A 14908-nucleotide genomic window follows, 5' to 3' on the forward strand; every position below is an offset into this window, starting at 1 on the left:
TCCCTCCAGTAGGCTCATCTCATTTTCTGACTACTGACATGTCTATTTCCATTGGGCATTTTCTTGCCCCAGGACTCATCTCAGCACACACAACTGGGTCTCTTTTGTGGCTTTATTCATCCCAGGGACTGACCATTATAAGATGTACTATATGGATTCCCTTTCCTTAAATCATAAGTTTTAGCTCCACTGAGGAGCGCTGACCTGAGACTTCAGGGAAGAGGCTCCGGGTATCTCACTGGGGCTGGTGGAGGGGTAGATAAGGGCTCTGGAGCCAGGTAGACTTGGGCACAGATCTTGCCTCTGTGGGTTACTAGTTGAAGATTACAAGCAAGTGTCTTTATTTGACCAATGCAAAGATCAATCCCTCATCATATACCCACTTTCTGCCTTCAATCCACCTTCCCAGCTCTGCTCCAGAGGAGAATCCAGGTAGACTCACCGTAAGGCCTCGAGGTAGCAGCGAGGTTCTCTCAGGGTCTCACAAAGACCCTGCACAGCAAAGAAACTCAGTGGATTTCCACTTAGATCCAGCTCCTTCAGACTTCTAGTGTCCCCAAGAATGGAGCAGAAAACTTGCCAAATGGCATTCGTGAGTGGGGACCACTTGGACGTGAAGGAGAGAGAATGACCTTCATGTTCAGGGGCTGGGGTGCACAGTCCTACAGCATGGAGTGGGACTCTGTCCTCCTGAGCCCCAGGCTGGCATGGCAGTGCTATCCCCAGGACAGACTCAGCTTTTCACCTGCCCCCCTGGTCCTCACCTGGGCCACACAACCCTCCACTGCGAGGCTCTTTATTCTACAGCCCTTGGCAGACTGTAGGGATACGTTCATTTTCTGTGTCTATTTCTGTCTCATCTGGCAGTTTCTTGAGGGCAGGGGCAGATAGTTTTTTTATGTGAAGTACTTTGCACAGGGCCTGGCATAGAGGAGGAACTTGGACGTTTGATAGTCTTCCTCCTGTCAATGTAGATATACCTGTCTGCCTTTGGCACACAATTCTAGCTCCAGAAATCAGAAAGGAAAAGGACATGGGAGGTATGAACAGAACCCAGGAGAGGTGTCTGGAGGATTTTGTGACAGGATGTTGGATAGGATCACACACGATGCAGTGCATGTGGATAATATAGGCCCCTACCCCTTCTCAAGAACAGAAAGACAGCAAAGAGGAGTGTTCTTGGAGAGAATCCCTGTGGCCTGAATGAGAAGGGTGGATGGGCTTTCCGTGAGAGTGCTTGAGTAGACTCAGCCCTGTGTGATTCCACCCACATAATTTCTTTATGTCTGAACACGAATTTAGTGAGCTCATCTGCTGCCAGGCTTCAATTACTTATTCTCTGTTCCAAACTTCCCAGTTATATTTCCAGGTTTTTGCCAGATATCTCTACTTTGATACCTCACTAACGCTTTTACCGATTATGTCCCAATATATCCCGAGTATGCAAGACCATGCAGAGGTGAGCAAACAAGGCTTTGGAACCAGCTGCCTGTGTGAGAGGCAACCTTGCCTGTGCATTGCCCAGTATCCTCAGCTGTAAAAACATGGCAGCAATAATACCTGCTGCCTCAGAGGTTTTGTGAGGATTCCATAACATGTTAGGGTCTCCCAAAGTCCTAGCACACTTCTAAGGTTTAACATATTCAGTAGTGTAAATGATACACGTACCTCAAAAAAGACTTACGACGGTCAATGCTGACTGAAACACAGAGCCAAAAATGTACTATTTAAATTTCACAAAACTGTAATGAATTTAAAGGAAATCAAATATAGTAATGAAACTTTCAAAGGATGGCTTATTCCACATTTTCTTTTGTATTTATTGGTACTGCAGCTTGAACCCAGGGCCTCATGGAAGTGACAGAGTGCTTTACAGAGTGCTTTACCACTAAGCTAGATGCTCAGGCTTTTTTATTTTTCTAAGACAAGGTTTCTTTAAGCAGCCTAGGGTGGCCTCACATTTGCATCCCCCTATCTCATCCTCCTCATAGCTGGGGTTACAGGCATGCTCCACCACGACTGGCCTCGTGACTTATTTGATGCATGTGTATGTTCGCAATGGATGAAAGAAGAAATAAAAAATTTATTATTGAAAATACATGAAGTGAAATGTAAGTCAGATACCCAGAAGCTGGTTGTCCTTTCACCTCATTGCCTTACTGTCTCTGCTTGGTCCTCCTTTCCTTTCTCAAAGCCCTGGTCAGTCTTCACCATTTCTTCCTGGACTTTTGGCTTGTGCACAGAAGCTTCCTTACTGCGCCCCCTGCCTTCCTGGCTGACTAGGTGCCTCTACCTGTCCTTCACCACTTGCAGTAGGAACCTGTAACTTTCCCACGGCATTCTTTCCAGGCTGCAGTTGCCACTGTCATTCCAAATGCTCCGCTCTGCCACGGTGTCACTTCATCCTCTTGCCCTAGTCTACCCTCTGCCTCCATGCCTGCTCAGCGCTCTTCAGAAAGACCCATGTCAGGCCCCTGCCACTTGCGGTGCCTATTTGCAGGTCCTTCAAGGCCAACATCATGTGTACAGTCATAAAAACTAGAAACAACCTAAATGCGCAGGAAGAAGGAAATGGTCAAATCAGCCATATTCTCTCCCTAGAGAATATCATATGGTCATTAAGATTGACCCACATTTTTTTCGTTTTGTTTTTTGCAGTAGTGGGGATTGAACCCAAGGTTTTCACACTGAGATACATTCCCAGTGCTTTTCTTTCTTTATTTTTTTTTTTAAATTTGAAAGATGATCTTGCTAAATTGTTAAGTTGCCCAGGCTGGTCTCAAACTTGCAATCCTTCTGCCTCATTCTCTCCTCCTGAATTCTAGGATTATTGGTGTGCTGTGTGCCACCACTCCTGGCTAAATCAGTCTTCTTAATAATAAGAACCTTGATATATTAGGAAAACAAAGTTGACCATTAGATAACATGTATAACATGGTTCAATTTTTCCTATAGGAAAGTACATAGAAAAAACTAGAAATATATACCTCAGTTCTTAATAATGGTCATTTTTGAGTAAGGGAATTCTGATTGATACCAATTTTCATTTTTTTTTAGCTTAAATATATTTTCTTAATATTTAAACAACAGACATGGGTTTTAAAAAATTTTTTTAGTTTTTATTTTTTACGGTTTTTCTCCGGTACTGGGAACCAAACTCACGACCTTGCACTTGCCAGGCAGGCGCTTTTGCCGCTGAGCTAAATCCCCAGCCCCGACATGGGTTTTATCATGTCAAAATCTTTAAAAATCTAAGAATAGAAGACCTAAAGAAAGAAAATATTTCTTCCTCTAAGAGTTTCCCATTTTCCAGTCTACTTGAGTGATCATTCCCTTCCTTGGGCCACTGTGATAGCCTACCTACATTTCTGTTCTCTATTGCCATAATTGGATGTATATCTATCTTCTTTTCTAGTCTTTGATCTCTTTAGGGCAAGGACTGTGTTTTTTCTTTAATTTGTAATTTATAGCCCTTGACATAAAATCAGTGCTTTTATGTTTTCTTTGCTGAGGTCTAAACCCAGGCCCAGGCAAGCACTCTACCACCGAGCCACATCTCCAGTCCAAAATCAGTACTAATGAATATTTATGGAAAAAAATCAAATAAAGGGGGAAACAGACTCACAGTGAACAATGAAAACTGCAATATAGGCAGAGAACCTGGGAAGGAAAGTTTACAGTGTTGCTGGGATTGCAGTGGTTTTTAAAAGCTACTCTCTCACACAAGCAAGAATATAAGTTTTGTAGGAAAAAAAATAGGGGACTGTCTGTCAGACATATGCATCTCGAAATGATGGGTGAAGATCTCAGGACCAATGTCATTGTCAATGAGTGGTGTTGAAGCAGGTGAATGAGTTCCTTCTCAGGTGAAGAAAGAAGAGCAGTGGAAGGAGATTCCCTGATCTATGGAGAGGGTGGAGCCAATGTGAAGGTCAGTGTGAAGGTCATTGTGTTACCAGCTGAGAAGACAGGCAGTGTTCACAGAGGCAGGGGCAGAGGCAGTAGGATGAACAGGGTTCTGTAACATGGTGTAGCCCTCTGAGGTTTGCAAGTAGGTAGAGAATGGCAGTTGGATTGGGCAGTTAACACTCACTGGTGACCTCCACACTTTACCTTTGGACCAGGCCAAGTCAGAGTGCCTCTGTGCTCGGGACATGGGGACTTGTGAGACTGAAAGAGAAGCAGAAAGCAGGGCTTCTCAGGATACTCACATAGCTTCCTCAGGGCACCACAGTGCTTGTGCCTGATGTCCGACATCACGCAACTGAAGCTGCTTCACATGGCTACAGAATTTAACACAGCAAGTGAACTCCAGGAGCTCCACGTTTGTCTGGATACACATACTTGTTCCTTGGAAGCGGGCCATCGCCAATTTCAGGAGCTCTTCATCCCGAGACTCATACAAACAGTGAAAGAAGTCCAGAGAGTATGGTGACTGTGTTGGGGCCTTTGACAGGGCCCACTGCAACAGCTGCCACTTCCACTTAGAAGGCAATCTGCAGGAGAAGATCTTCTCCGTTTGCTTAGTCCCCTGCTTGCTTAAAAGGCCAAACAGAAAGTGCAAGGTTGGTGTCCGAAACAGGTCATGGCTTCCATATACTTCTAGCAACTTTACCATATAGTTGAGGAAATTGGAATGTTCTTGTCTTTCATCCTCACTCCCCAAGGCAAAGGACACTGCTGCAAAAAACTCCTGGAAATGCCTGTGAGTGAAGCTGCATGTTAAAGACCTGTGGTGCTCTTGAAGAAAACCCATCTTCAAGAAAGTGGTGGTGATGGCCTCACCTAACTGGTGCTTCTCAAGGCCACACGTCCTGAACATGGTCTCTCTTCTCCAGATGCCTTCGGCAGCCAGAAAGCAGAAGGCCCTGAGCTGCATCTTACGTGGCTGAGCTGGGAAAGCCTGGGAAAGGTAGTACAGGCAGAGGGCTGTGGTGGCCTGAGAGGTCAGTGGGCATTCATCCCCCTGCTCCATCTGCTGCTTCAGGCAGGTGCAGACCAGCCGGCAGACCCAGGGCACGAGACACAGGGTAAAGAGCGCTGAGTTTGAGCACACCAAGTTAAAGGCTCTAATTGCTTGCCTTTCATCTGTGAAGTATTTGTAGAAGTATTCTTTCCTTCCAGACTCAGAAAAGCCAAGAATTTCCACCCAACATGGCTGTGTCAAAGGAGGAATGAAGTTCTGTACTGCTGTGGTCCGAGTTGTAATGAGAAAGGAAGCCCCGGAAGTATGGTTGTCCTCAGCAAACTACCCAGCAGTTCAGGCAGTTGCAGTGGCACACTCCAATGCTGACAGAGCCCAGAATTTGGATCCTCTAGGACCCATGCTGGCTCATCCACACCATCCAAGATGAAGAGGAGCTGCTCTGGCTGAGATAGAATTTGCCTAATGGGAGTTTTCCAGTGAGCTCAGCCAGACTCATTACCTTATGCCTGGCCAGCTCTCTGCAGTTGAAGTAGAAGACATGTTGGAAGCGGTCCCTATAGAGCTGGCCCTGCTCCTAGGCTAATTCCCAATTCCAGCAGCTCCATAGAGTATGACTGTGTGAGGTTCTTTATGGGTACCTTGGCCTGAGCTAAATAAGTCTTTGATCTCAATGTAATGTCCTTGCTTTTTCACAGCATCGTGAAACCAGCTTTCCTTGAAAAGGGGTTCTTGGCCTCTGAGGTCATGTATTTTGTGCATTTCATTTGTTTTTTCTTGTTTTTTGTTTTTTTGGCCCTGTTGGGGAGAGGATTGATCTACTGAGATATGCCTTGTGTCCAATTTTTCCATTTTTTTATTTTGACATAGGGTCTTGCTAAGCTGTCCAGATTGGCTTTGAACTTCTGATCCTCTTGGCTTAGCCTTTTGGTAGTTGGGATTTCAGTCTTGTGCCACTGAGGCTGGATAGGGTGATACTTTTGTAGAAGTATCAGCTGTGAAAAATGTTGGCTCAAATTCTCCTTTTTCCAGGAGTGGGTGAGGCAGGGCTTCTCTCTCTCGTTCCCATACCTTTTTGGGCTATTTATCAAAGGGAGATAAAGATGGAATTTAATTGTACAGAATAAAGTTGCAATTACTCATTCACTCAATAACTAAGCAGATTTATGTGTCTACTGAAAGTCTGTTGATAGTGATATGTCTGGGCCTGTGAAGTGGATGGAACATAAGATTTGGACTAGAAAATTTTGGCTCAAGTCTTGACTAAGTCACACACTCTATGATTTTCCTTAATTATTCAAATATTTAGAAAGAGACTCAGTGCCAGAGACTGAGAACAAAGATGGAACAAACAGACACAATTCTCTGCCCTCATTAAACCCGTGACTTGGGCTGTTAGCCCCACTGAGTCTCGGTTTTCTCATCTGTACCTTGGGTATTGTGACACCTCCTCATCTTTCCCTTCCTAATATTTTGAATGCATCTCACTTGTCTTCTTAGGTGAATAGTAGAGATAATGGAGATGACTCATTAGGAATGTTGAAACCCAGTTCATCCTGAGGTAGCTGGGGCAGGGGGATTCATAGAGTACAAGGTTCCTCCCTGTGTTACCATTGCAAGGAGGCTTAAGAAAATTGTGTTAGAGTATGGAATGTTCAATCAATTCTCACCTTGTGAGACTTTGGCTTCACAGGGCTGCTTACCTCTGAAACCATAATAGATAGATCTGTTTTTATTGGCTACCATGGAAATAAGTCTGGTAATGTAAACATTAGAATTGCAGCCCAGGGCCACAACCACACTCTGCATGCTCAGGTTATATCTGCCTAATGTGCTAAGATAACACTTAGTTCTCCTGGTATCACTTTCTCCAAACTCTCCTAATTTTCTTAAATCTGTGACCATGCACATATCTAAATCTTTTTAAATCCAGTATACATAAAATTTTTGCTTCCTTTCTTGAATCCTATGATATGGGTGTTAATAGTCTTATTTTTAAAGCCATGTGTAATAAATACATTTCTTAGGAGCTTGTCTAAAACTTCTTCAGGGGAGTACAGTGAGCATTGGGAAGAAAGATTTTGATAAACCACTTAGGGAAGACTGAGTCCCGCATTTCAAGTAACTGTGAAGAGTTATATATAGCTACATAAGGACAAAAATGATGGTCATGCTTTATTACCAGACAGTTTTCTAGGCACTGGAATTCAGGCTACAAAAGTTGGGGAGCAGAAGGTAAGTGCTTTGTGTGGTACATAAGGAAAGATCTGTAAATTTGGGTTTAGAAGACCTTATGGACAATCTTCTTAAAAGAAGAGCATTATCTCCATTTTGGCTAAACTTGGCCCTATTTCCATGTATTGATAAATACAGAGCTGGCTAGGACTTTTCCTTGTCCCTTGCATTGGCTCTAAGCAATGCAAATCAGTTCAGCGGAGGTGATGATATGTAGTCTTTGAAGTAAGGTGACAAGGCAGTGTTTTCCTGCCCTGTTAACTCTCAAAAAAAAAAAAGAATAAAAAGAGGAAGCCAAGGTGGGAGTGCACCACAAGCCTTGAGATAAGAGGCTATGACTTCCCAGGGCATAAAAGTTTACACATCAGAGCTGAGGCACAGACCCCAAAACATTAGATACTATCTCAGTTTTGTTATGCAGATTACTCTTTCTTGTTATGCATATCCTTCTCTCTGCATATTGCAGAGGTGATTTCAGGCCTCCTACCTAGCCCAGCTCTCAGCACTCACATACTTCATGCCATTCTCACAGTCACTCATCCTCAACCCACTCCCTTCTTCACGAATTAACAAAACTGGGTTCGGCCCTGGGTGGAGGTCTTTGTTCCAGTTAGCTATCATATTAGTGGAACTTAGGACCCCTTGTCACTCCATAACTACAAATATGTCTTAGTGTCAACCCATCTTGCCATGGGTTGCACTGGATGTGGTAGATTGGAATTAACTCACTAGAATTCCAGTAACTTTTTCATTGGATTGCAAATACAAACTTCCTGGGCTGCAACAAGGACCAGGAAGGGCTCCCTATAGTTGGGTAATGCAGAAGGAAAGTCAAGAGAAAAGATGTCAGTAGAGGACTAACAGGGACTTTTGTGAGGAGAGAGATGTGAACATCTCTGTGTCTTCAGGTGAGTGTTCACATAGAATTTTGTAAAACTTGATCTTTTCTGTGGAGGTTGTAAAAGCACAAATTCTGTGTCATAGAGGAGGAAGTAGCAAAAAGAACGAAAATTGAGTAGCATGACTGCTCAGAAAAGGAAAATGAGACATAGAGGATAGAGTGACTTGTTCCAGTCACTCAACAGGTGAGTGAAGTCAAGTGAAATTTCAGGGCAGTGCAGTAACCACCATTACCAGGGCTTGGAGGTTGGGGTGCTGAGAGTAGGCACAGAAGAAAGGTGAAGAGGAAGGGTGTAGTGGTACTTTCAGAAAGCAGAAGCAGGGTGGAGGAGGAAATGACTTCTCCAGGCATGAAGAATTGTAGATTTTCTATCCCTGCTTGTACCTCTAGGTGTTTTTGAGCTACTTTCTCTAGGCCTACTGCAGTAGCAAGAGGTAGCCCCTTTGATGGGAGCATGGTAGATGAAGAGGAGCTGTGTCTGGAGATGCTGAGGTTTATAGTCTGGATGACTCAGATGGCAAAGACTAAAATAAGAGAAATCAAGAAGGGAAGTGGCTGGTTCAAGGATGAACCCAGACTACTTTTTGGAGCTTCTGGACCACTTTGACCCCAGGGGTCATCAGTGATGACCAGGGTTATGAGCTGAGCCTGGGCCCCAGTTAGGTGAAACTCACTGCAGGACCTGTAGTGAGTTTCTCCATCTGTCAAATGATAAATGGAGTAGTCTCAGCACAGGAAGGTCCCTGAAGATCATTTCAAACCCATTCCTGCTTCTTTATTCTTCTCTACAGTGTCCCACCTCAGTCCCATTGCAGATATACCCTTATCTGTGAGGACTCATTGGCTGACCCACAGCCCTACCCAGGGCTCTCAGCCGGATGCAAGTCTCACCTTGTCTACTGTGTTTAGATGTATCCAGCAGTGGTTCACAAAACTTTCTTTTTCCATTTAGAGGGTCCTCCAGGTATTCATAACTGCAGAGATTCAGCTTTGTTAATGTGGGTAGGGCATGGGACACCTTTTTTAGTGTAATTGGGGAGCTCAAGGATGAAGGAAATGTAGCTTAGGTATAAGACAGAAAGGTTACGGGCTTGTCAGATGGGCTGGAACAGGATTCAGATGACTGAGACTGGGTTTCGTCACATTGATGAGATCCCCAGTCTAAGCCAACAGATATCTGGAAAAGCCTGGCAGCCCTCTGCATCCTTGAACAATTTCCTTCACAGACTCATCCAGAGAATGAGGCTCTCACAGACAGCACTAGGCAAAATGTCTTGATTCCAAGTCCAGGAAATTTGTGGACCTGTTCCATTTTTGCACTACTTCTCTGTGTAAGTTACCACTCCTTCCTGAGTCTCAGCTCTTTTATAGGGCTATAAGCTTCTGCCTACCAGGGTTCCAAACAGTAATAATAGCAGCAGCTGCTACAGTAGCAAGAGCTCAGATGTCTAACATGATGTATTTCTTTTAACTTGTACGAAATGCAAGCCCTTATGCTTCCACTTTCAGAGTAAGCAATGGAGGTAGAATGGTGAAGTAACTCACTCAGGGTGGTGGATTGACCTGCTTGTGTCCAGCTCTCAAGTCTGCACTCACAACTACAATGCTAGGCAAGTGCTGCTTTTGGGAGCTGGGCTTGAAACCCATGTCCGTTCCCCTCAGTGCCCTTCTAAACATCAGCTTCTCCCCTTTCCAGCCTTGGCAGTGTGAAGACTACACGGGCACCCGGGAGTGCACTTGAATAAAAGACATAGTACTAATTTAGCATGGTCTCCCAGCAAGCTTCCCAGATCCAACATTGGCTGGGCCCTAGATCTTCCCTGGACAAGGCAGTCCCAATTACCACTGTATGGCCCGGTTGAGGTGGGGTTCAGTGGTGGTGGTGGGAACCACAGTGGTTGGGGGTGGAGGCTTTTTTCTACTCATTGACATCAACGCCACTTCTTCCTGGGCCTCAGAGCATGGCACACTCAGACCCGCCTGCTTCTAAGTTTTGAGGGTCAGGTCCCAGGCCTGATACTCACCATACTGAGCCACCATGTGAGGCCATCTCTGAGGCACTCATCTTCTCTGATTCAGCTGGTATTGGACTAGAAGAGCTCCTGAAGTGTGGTGAGTTGGGTGGTTGAAGGAAGATCAAGTCACAGGGCAGGAGATCCTGGACTTCACTGACCAGGGAATATTCCTTGGGAATATTCATGGGATCAGGGATGAGTGAGTGGGTAGAGAAGGGCATCAGGCAGGCAGAGTAATGGGGACTCTCTTTGCTTTGGTCTCTACCATCTCCCAAAGGAAAACTCACTAGTATCAATTCTCTTGGCTTAGTAAATGAGGTAGCTTTCAGAAGGCTGTTTTGTAAGCCCTGGAACATCTATTGCTTGATAATATTGGGAAGAGTGAGGGGAAGGAAAGTGGTATGAAGGCATAAAAGAGAGGAGCCCTGATGGGACCAGGAGAAACTAGAAGTCCATTTATGTACTGGGGCTGGACCCAGGGCTAGCAGGAAAGCTGATGAAAAGAGGGCAATGGGAATATGGAAAGACAGAAACATGCAGAAATGGGGTTGAGTTACACTCACGGTTCTGTGTTCCTTGGATTCTTCCATTGCCTGGGATGTGGTCTCTTAGAATATAACCCTTGAACCATACAACTGACTGGGGGTGAGGCAGAGGATACATACAATGCAGGTGGTGGGGCTCAGAGCCCAAAACCGAGCTCAGTGTTGCCCATTTGTACGTCCCTTCAGAACTTCCCTGGCCCTAGGACATCAATCAGAGAGAACAAGCAGAGTAGACCATGGGCACAAGATCAAGTCACCCAGAGGAAGTCCCAAGAGGGTGTGGTCAGGGGAGAATAGGGCCAGGAAATGCCTATTCTCACAGTTGGTGAAACCACACACAGCCGACACAGGTGCACGGCACCTTACTACCCATCCCCCAGTGCCTGCCTAGGGGTTGAAGAAGGTTGCAAACTCTCCAGTCATGGGCTAGGGGCCTGGACCCCAACTCTGAGGATGGGTGGAGCCTTCATGTCTCCTAGAGCAGTTCCTTAGTGGAAAGCATTACAGTCAGGCTAGGGAGACTCTTTCCTAATACCTCATGCTTTGTGGGTTTTCTAAGCATCATTACTTATTATGCCACACAGTGAGGTCCGCTGATATCTGTGTCCCAGACCCACAGAGCTATATAGGCAACCCAGCACTCAATTACTAACCTGCAGCAGCCTTGGCTCATCAATGCAAAGCTAGCATTGAGGAAGCTAGGCACACACGCTCTTCCTCTTTTCTGAAATTAGCAGAGCTTAAAATAACACTACCCAATTTATTTGCTACTATGAAATAACACCAGAAGTTTCTTGTAATGTCTCAATTTGAGCTGATCTGGGAATATTCAGGCTAGAGGAGCTTTAGCCCACATCTTGGTTAGAAACAAACTCCCTGAGTGGCATATTATTTCTCTGAGCTCCAGTCAGCCCATCTATTAAATGGGGCATCATAGGTCAGCCAAGAGGATCCAATTTAACAAAAGCTCTTGGAACAACCGATTTCTGAGCTCTGGATTTCTCCACCCCTTTTTCTCCCTATAGCCTGTTATTCTCACATGTTCTTCATTTCAGTAAATAACTTCTTCAGCCCTGAATACTGTATTGCATTTTCTTTGACTTCTGTTTTTTCTCAAACTTCATATACAATCTGGCAGGAAGATGGTGGAGTGGTAAGCAGCAGAGAAAGAGCCTCTCTGAGAGTTGACATCCAGGCACTGGAATATAGGAATGTGAGGAAGAGAAGAAGGAGGGAAGTGGATCCCTCAGACCCAGGAAGGATCTGAAGCAAGAATTGAAGCCCATGGGGGGAGCGAAGAAAGAAACTTCAATGAAGAAGGAGGTAGACTGTGGAGTTTCCCCCCTGAGTCAGAACTCACTGCATGGGAGGAGCAGTTCAAACCTGCAGACATTTGGTGACTGCTGGAAACACCAGAGCCCTCCAAGGAGAGACACAGCAGTAAGGAAACAGTGGGTGTGGAGTATTGAACTGGGTGGATAGGATGTTCCACAGGAGAAGGCGATTGGCTGGGAGGCATCTTGGAGCAGGACCAACTGAGCTCAGAACTCAGAACAACCACTGGGTCCATCTAGCAGCTCCCAGAGGAGTTCAGACCCACAGAAGGTCCATTTATGGCTGCAGGCTGAAAGGTCTGGTCCCAGCCTCATGTCCAGAAACCAGCCTGAATTTCAGAGGAAATAAAGGTGCAGGTTCACTGAGATTACTATCTCACCATAAAGCTACTGCTGGCTTGCTGGGATAAATCAACACAGATTTGGACTCTGTCTCCAGATGTTGTCTACCACTGACAGTAGAGACAAACCTGGAAGTGGACATTATTTCTTCTCTTTTTTCTTTTTTACTTCTTCATTGTTTGATCTTGTTTTTATGTGAGTGTGAATGTGGTTTCTAGTTTCTTTATGGTTATTGTTCTGTCAGATGTAACCTTCACATGTAACCCACATAAACACCTGAGTTCTCTTTATTTCTTCCTGCTCTCTTTCCCTCCTTCTTCTGCACCAGTTTACCAAAGTTTGTGTGATCTCCCTTTGTTCTCCAGCTTTGTTTTAATTTCTTTCTCTTCTTCTGTTTCTCTATTTTCCCCCAACTCCTTTAAAATTTTCTCCCCAGAGGGTAAAGTTGTCATATTGAGGGCTTATTTACTGCATACAATTTTCTTGTTTGTTTTAGATTTTGTTGTATAACCACAAATCTAGTTCATAGTTAAAGGTGCCAAATTAATGGTTACCTCAGTTTGTTATTTTCTAGGCTGTATTTGATGCCATTGTTATTGCTGATTGTACCACTTTAGCCAAAGTAACATGATGGTTCTAACCAGCTGTTTTTCTTGGTATACCAAGACTGAGATGGCATAAGGATTATAGAAAATACTATGGGCTAGTACCAAAGAATAAGGAGCTGGGACAAGCAGGCAGCAAATTCTCATCCCCAACAAATTGAAGAGGTAGAATATTGCAACACTCAAAACCCAAAGACAAGCAACATCTGGAAGACACCTTTGAGAAGCAGTCATTTCCTAAGGGTCCTAAATACTAGCAATAAAGCAACTCGCCATACGGAATTTACAAGCATGAACCCAGGAACTGAACTAAAAAAATGAGAAGACACTTAAACAAGATGCAACCCCAGGTGTCAGTTAATCAAAGGTAAATCCAGGAGGCATTGAGGTGGGACAATCCAAATACCACCCACCTGGACTCTCTGAAGTGGTAAAAATAAAGAAAATGAATGAGAAAAAAAATCAAATCAGAAATATTGTTCAAGGAAACAAAAAAGGGGGGAACAAAAAGAAAAAAAACCCTAAGGAACCCAGAGAAGATACAGATTAAAAAAAAAAATAGAGGAGCTTAGGAAAATGATAGAAACCATGAATGCCCAACATAGGAAAGAAATGGAACCCATAAAACAGATTTAAGCAAATATCCAGGAGATTAAACATTTCACCGAAAGTATCTGCAGAAAAATGAGCTAATGTGAGGACACAATCTCAGATAGAGAAGACAAGCTTATGGTTAGTGATCAGGAAAAGAAATATTTCTTAAAAATATCAAGGGACCATGAGAAATCAATCCAGCAGCTGCAAGATGATGCACAAAATAACATAAGATTGATCAGAGTCAATGAAAAAGCAGGAGATAGCATATATGATATAAAAAACCTGTTCACAGATATCATGACAGAAAATTTCCCTGGCAGGGAAAAAGAATAAAAAAAGAAAGAAAAATAGGGCTCAAAATTTTTTTCTAGCTGAAGTGCTTGGAAGGAAGAACCTTCTTTCTAGGCCCTCTCCTATTGGATTCTACCATGCACTGGAGGAGAGGAATAGAGATTTGTAGGGAGAGCTTGAGATAATTCCTTCCTGCTCCCATCAAAACCAAATAGGCTTGTACTGTCTGTAGGTTGCATCCAGCTCTACTTTTCCTATGGGGTGGATTAATTGTGTGCTTCTGTAGCAGGACTGTATTCACTTCTGAGCTCCCCATTTAATGCAACCCTCGAACTGCTGCTAGCCCCAAAGAATTTCATTCCAGGTGATAGAGTCGTTAGATGTGTGTTGGAGTAGAAAAAATGGCACCTGAGCACAGGAAGGAAACCTTGTAACAGATCACTACCAAAGCTTCTAGAGCCTGTGGTCTCAGAGTTTCCTGAGAAAGGCTCCTGAAGCCCTTCACATGTAACCCACATAAACACCTGAGGTTGACTCATGCACACCTAAATCCAGATGTCATGTAGACCAAGTTAGGCTTCTTTACATATATTTGAATTATATTTTCACCCCCCAACCCCATGGGCTTCACACACAATTTTCATTCCAGCTAAGACCACATAAATTCAACCTCTGCCCCACCTGGGGCAGAGAAGGGAGTCTCATTGTTTACTGGAAGAAGCCTAGATAGCCACAAAACCTAATCATGCCCCAACTTGGGGAAAACAAAAGAGAAATCAACCTAGCTCTTTGGGCAGTTGCCACCTCTGGTGCTGCCTGCTTGGAACTCTCTTAAGTATACTGTTTTCAATAAAAGTTAGCTTTGCTTAAGAATGTACTTACGGATCTCTGCAAATCTCTTCAAGAAGTACCAAAGAACAGAGATACTCACACAACAGAGAAGCAAAGCCAATCATCAACAGGCTGATTCTAAATTCTGGTATCACAGGGTACCCTCTGCCCATGCATTGGCAAATAGGTGCAGACCACCTTATATGCAGGCTGAGAGGAGTGTGCTGAGCAGAATGAGACTCTAGGGTCCCAGTTAGGGTACTTAGGAGGGTTATCTTTGGGGATTGT

At 44.3% G+C, this 14908-nt stretch overlaps 1 protein-coding gene across 1 annotated transcript; it reads right to left on the bottom strand.

The window, feature by feature from the left end:
- Nucleotides 1-397: 397 nt before the first annotated feature.
- On the bottom strand, nucleotides 398-5776 carry LOC106146316 (NACHT, LRR and PYD domains-containing protein 1-like). The gene is given in 6 exon segments (XM_013522041.1): nucleotides 398-606; nucleotides 2423-2549; nucleotides 4212-5221; nucleotides 5224-5321; nucleotides 5324-5501; nucleotides 5747-5776. Coding segments are annotated over 6 exon segments (1611 nt in total). The 3' UTR covers nucleotides 398-438.
- Between the last annotated feature and the right edge of the window lie 9132 nt (nucleotides 5777-14908).

Source organism: Chinchilla lanigera, unplaced genomic scaffold (assembly GCF_000276665.1).
Source record: "Chinchilla lanigera isolate Chin_1 unplaced genomic scaffold, ChiLan1.0 scaffold00066, whole genome shotgun sequence".
NCBI lineage: Eukaryota > Metazoa > Chordata > Mammalia > Rodentia > Chinchillidae > Chinchilla > Chinchilla lanigera.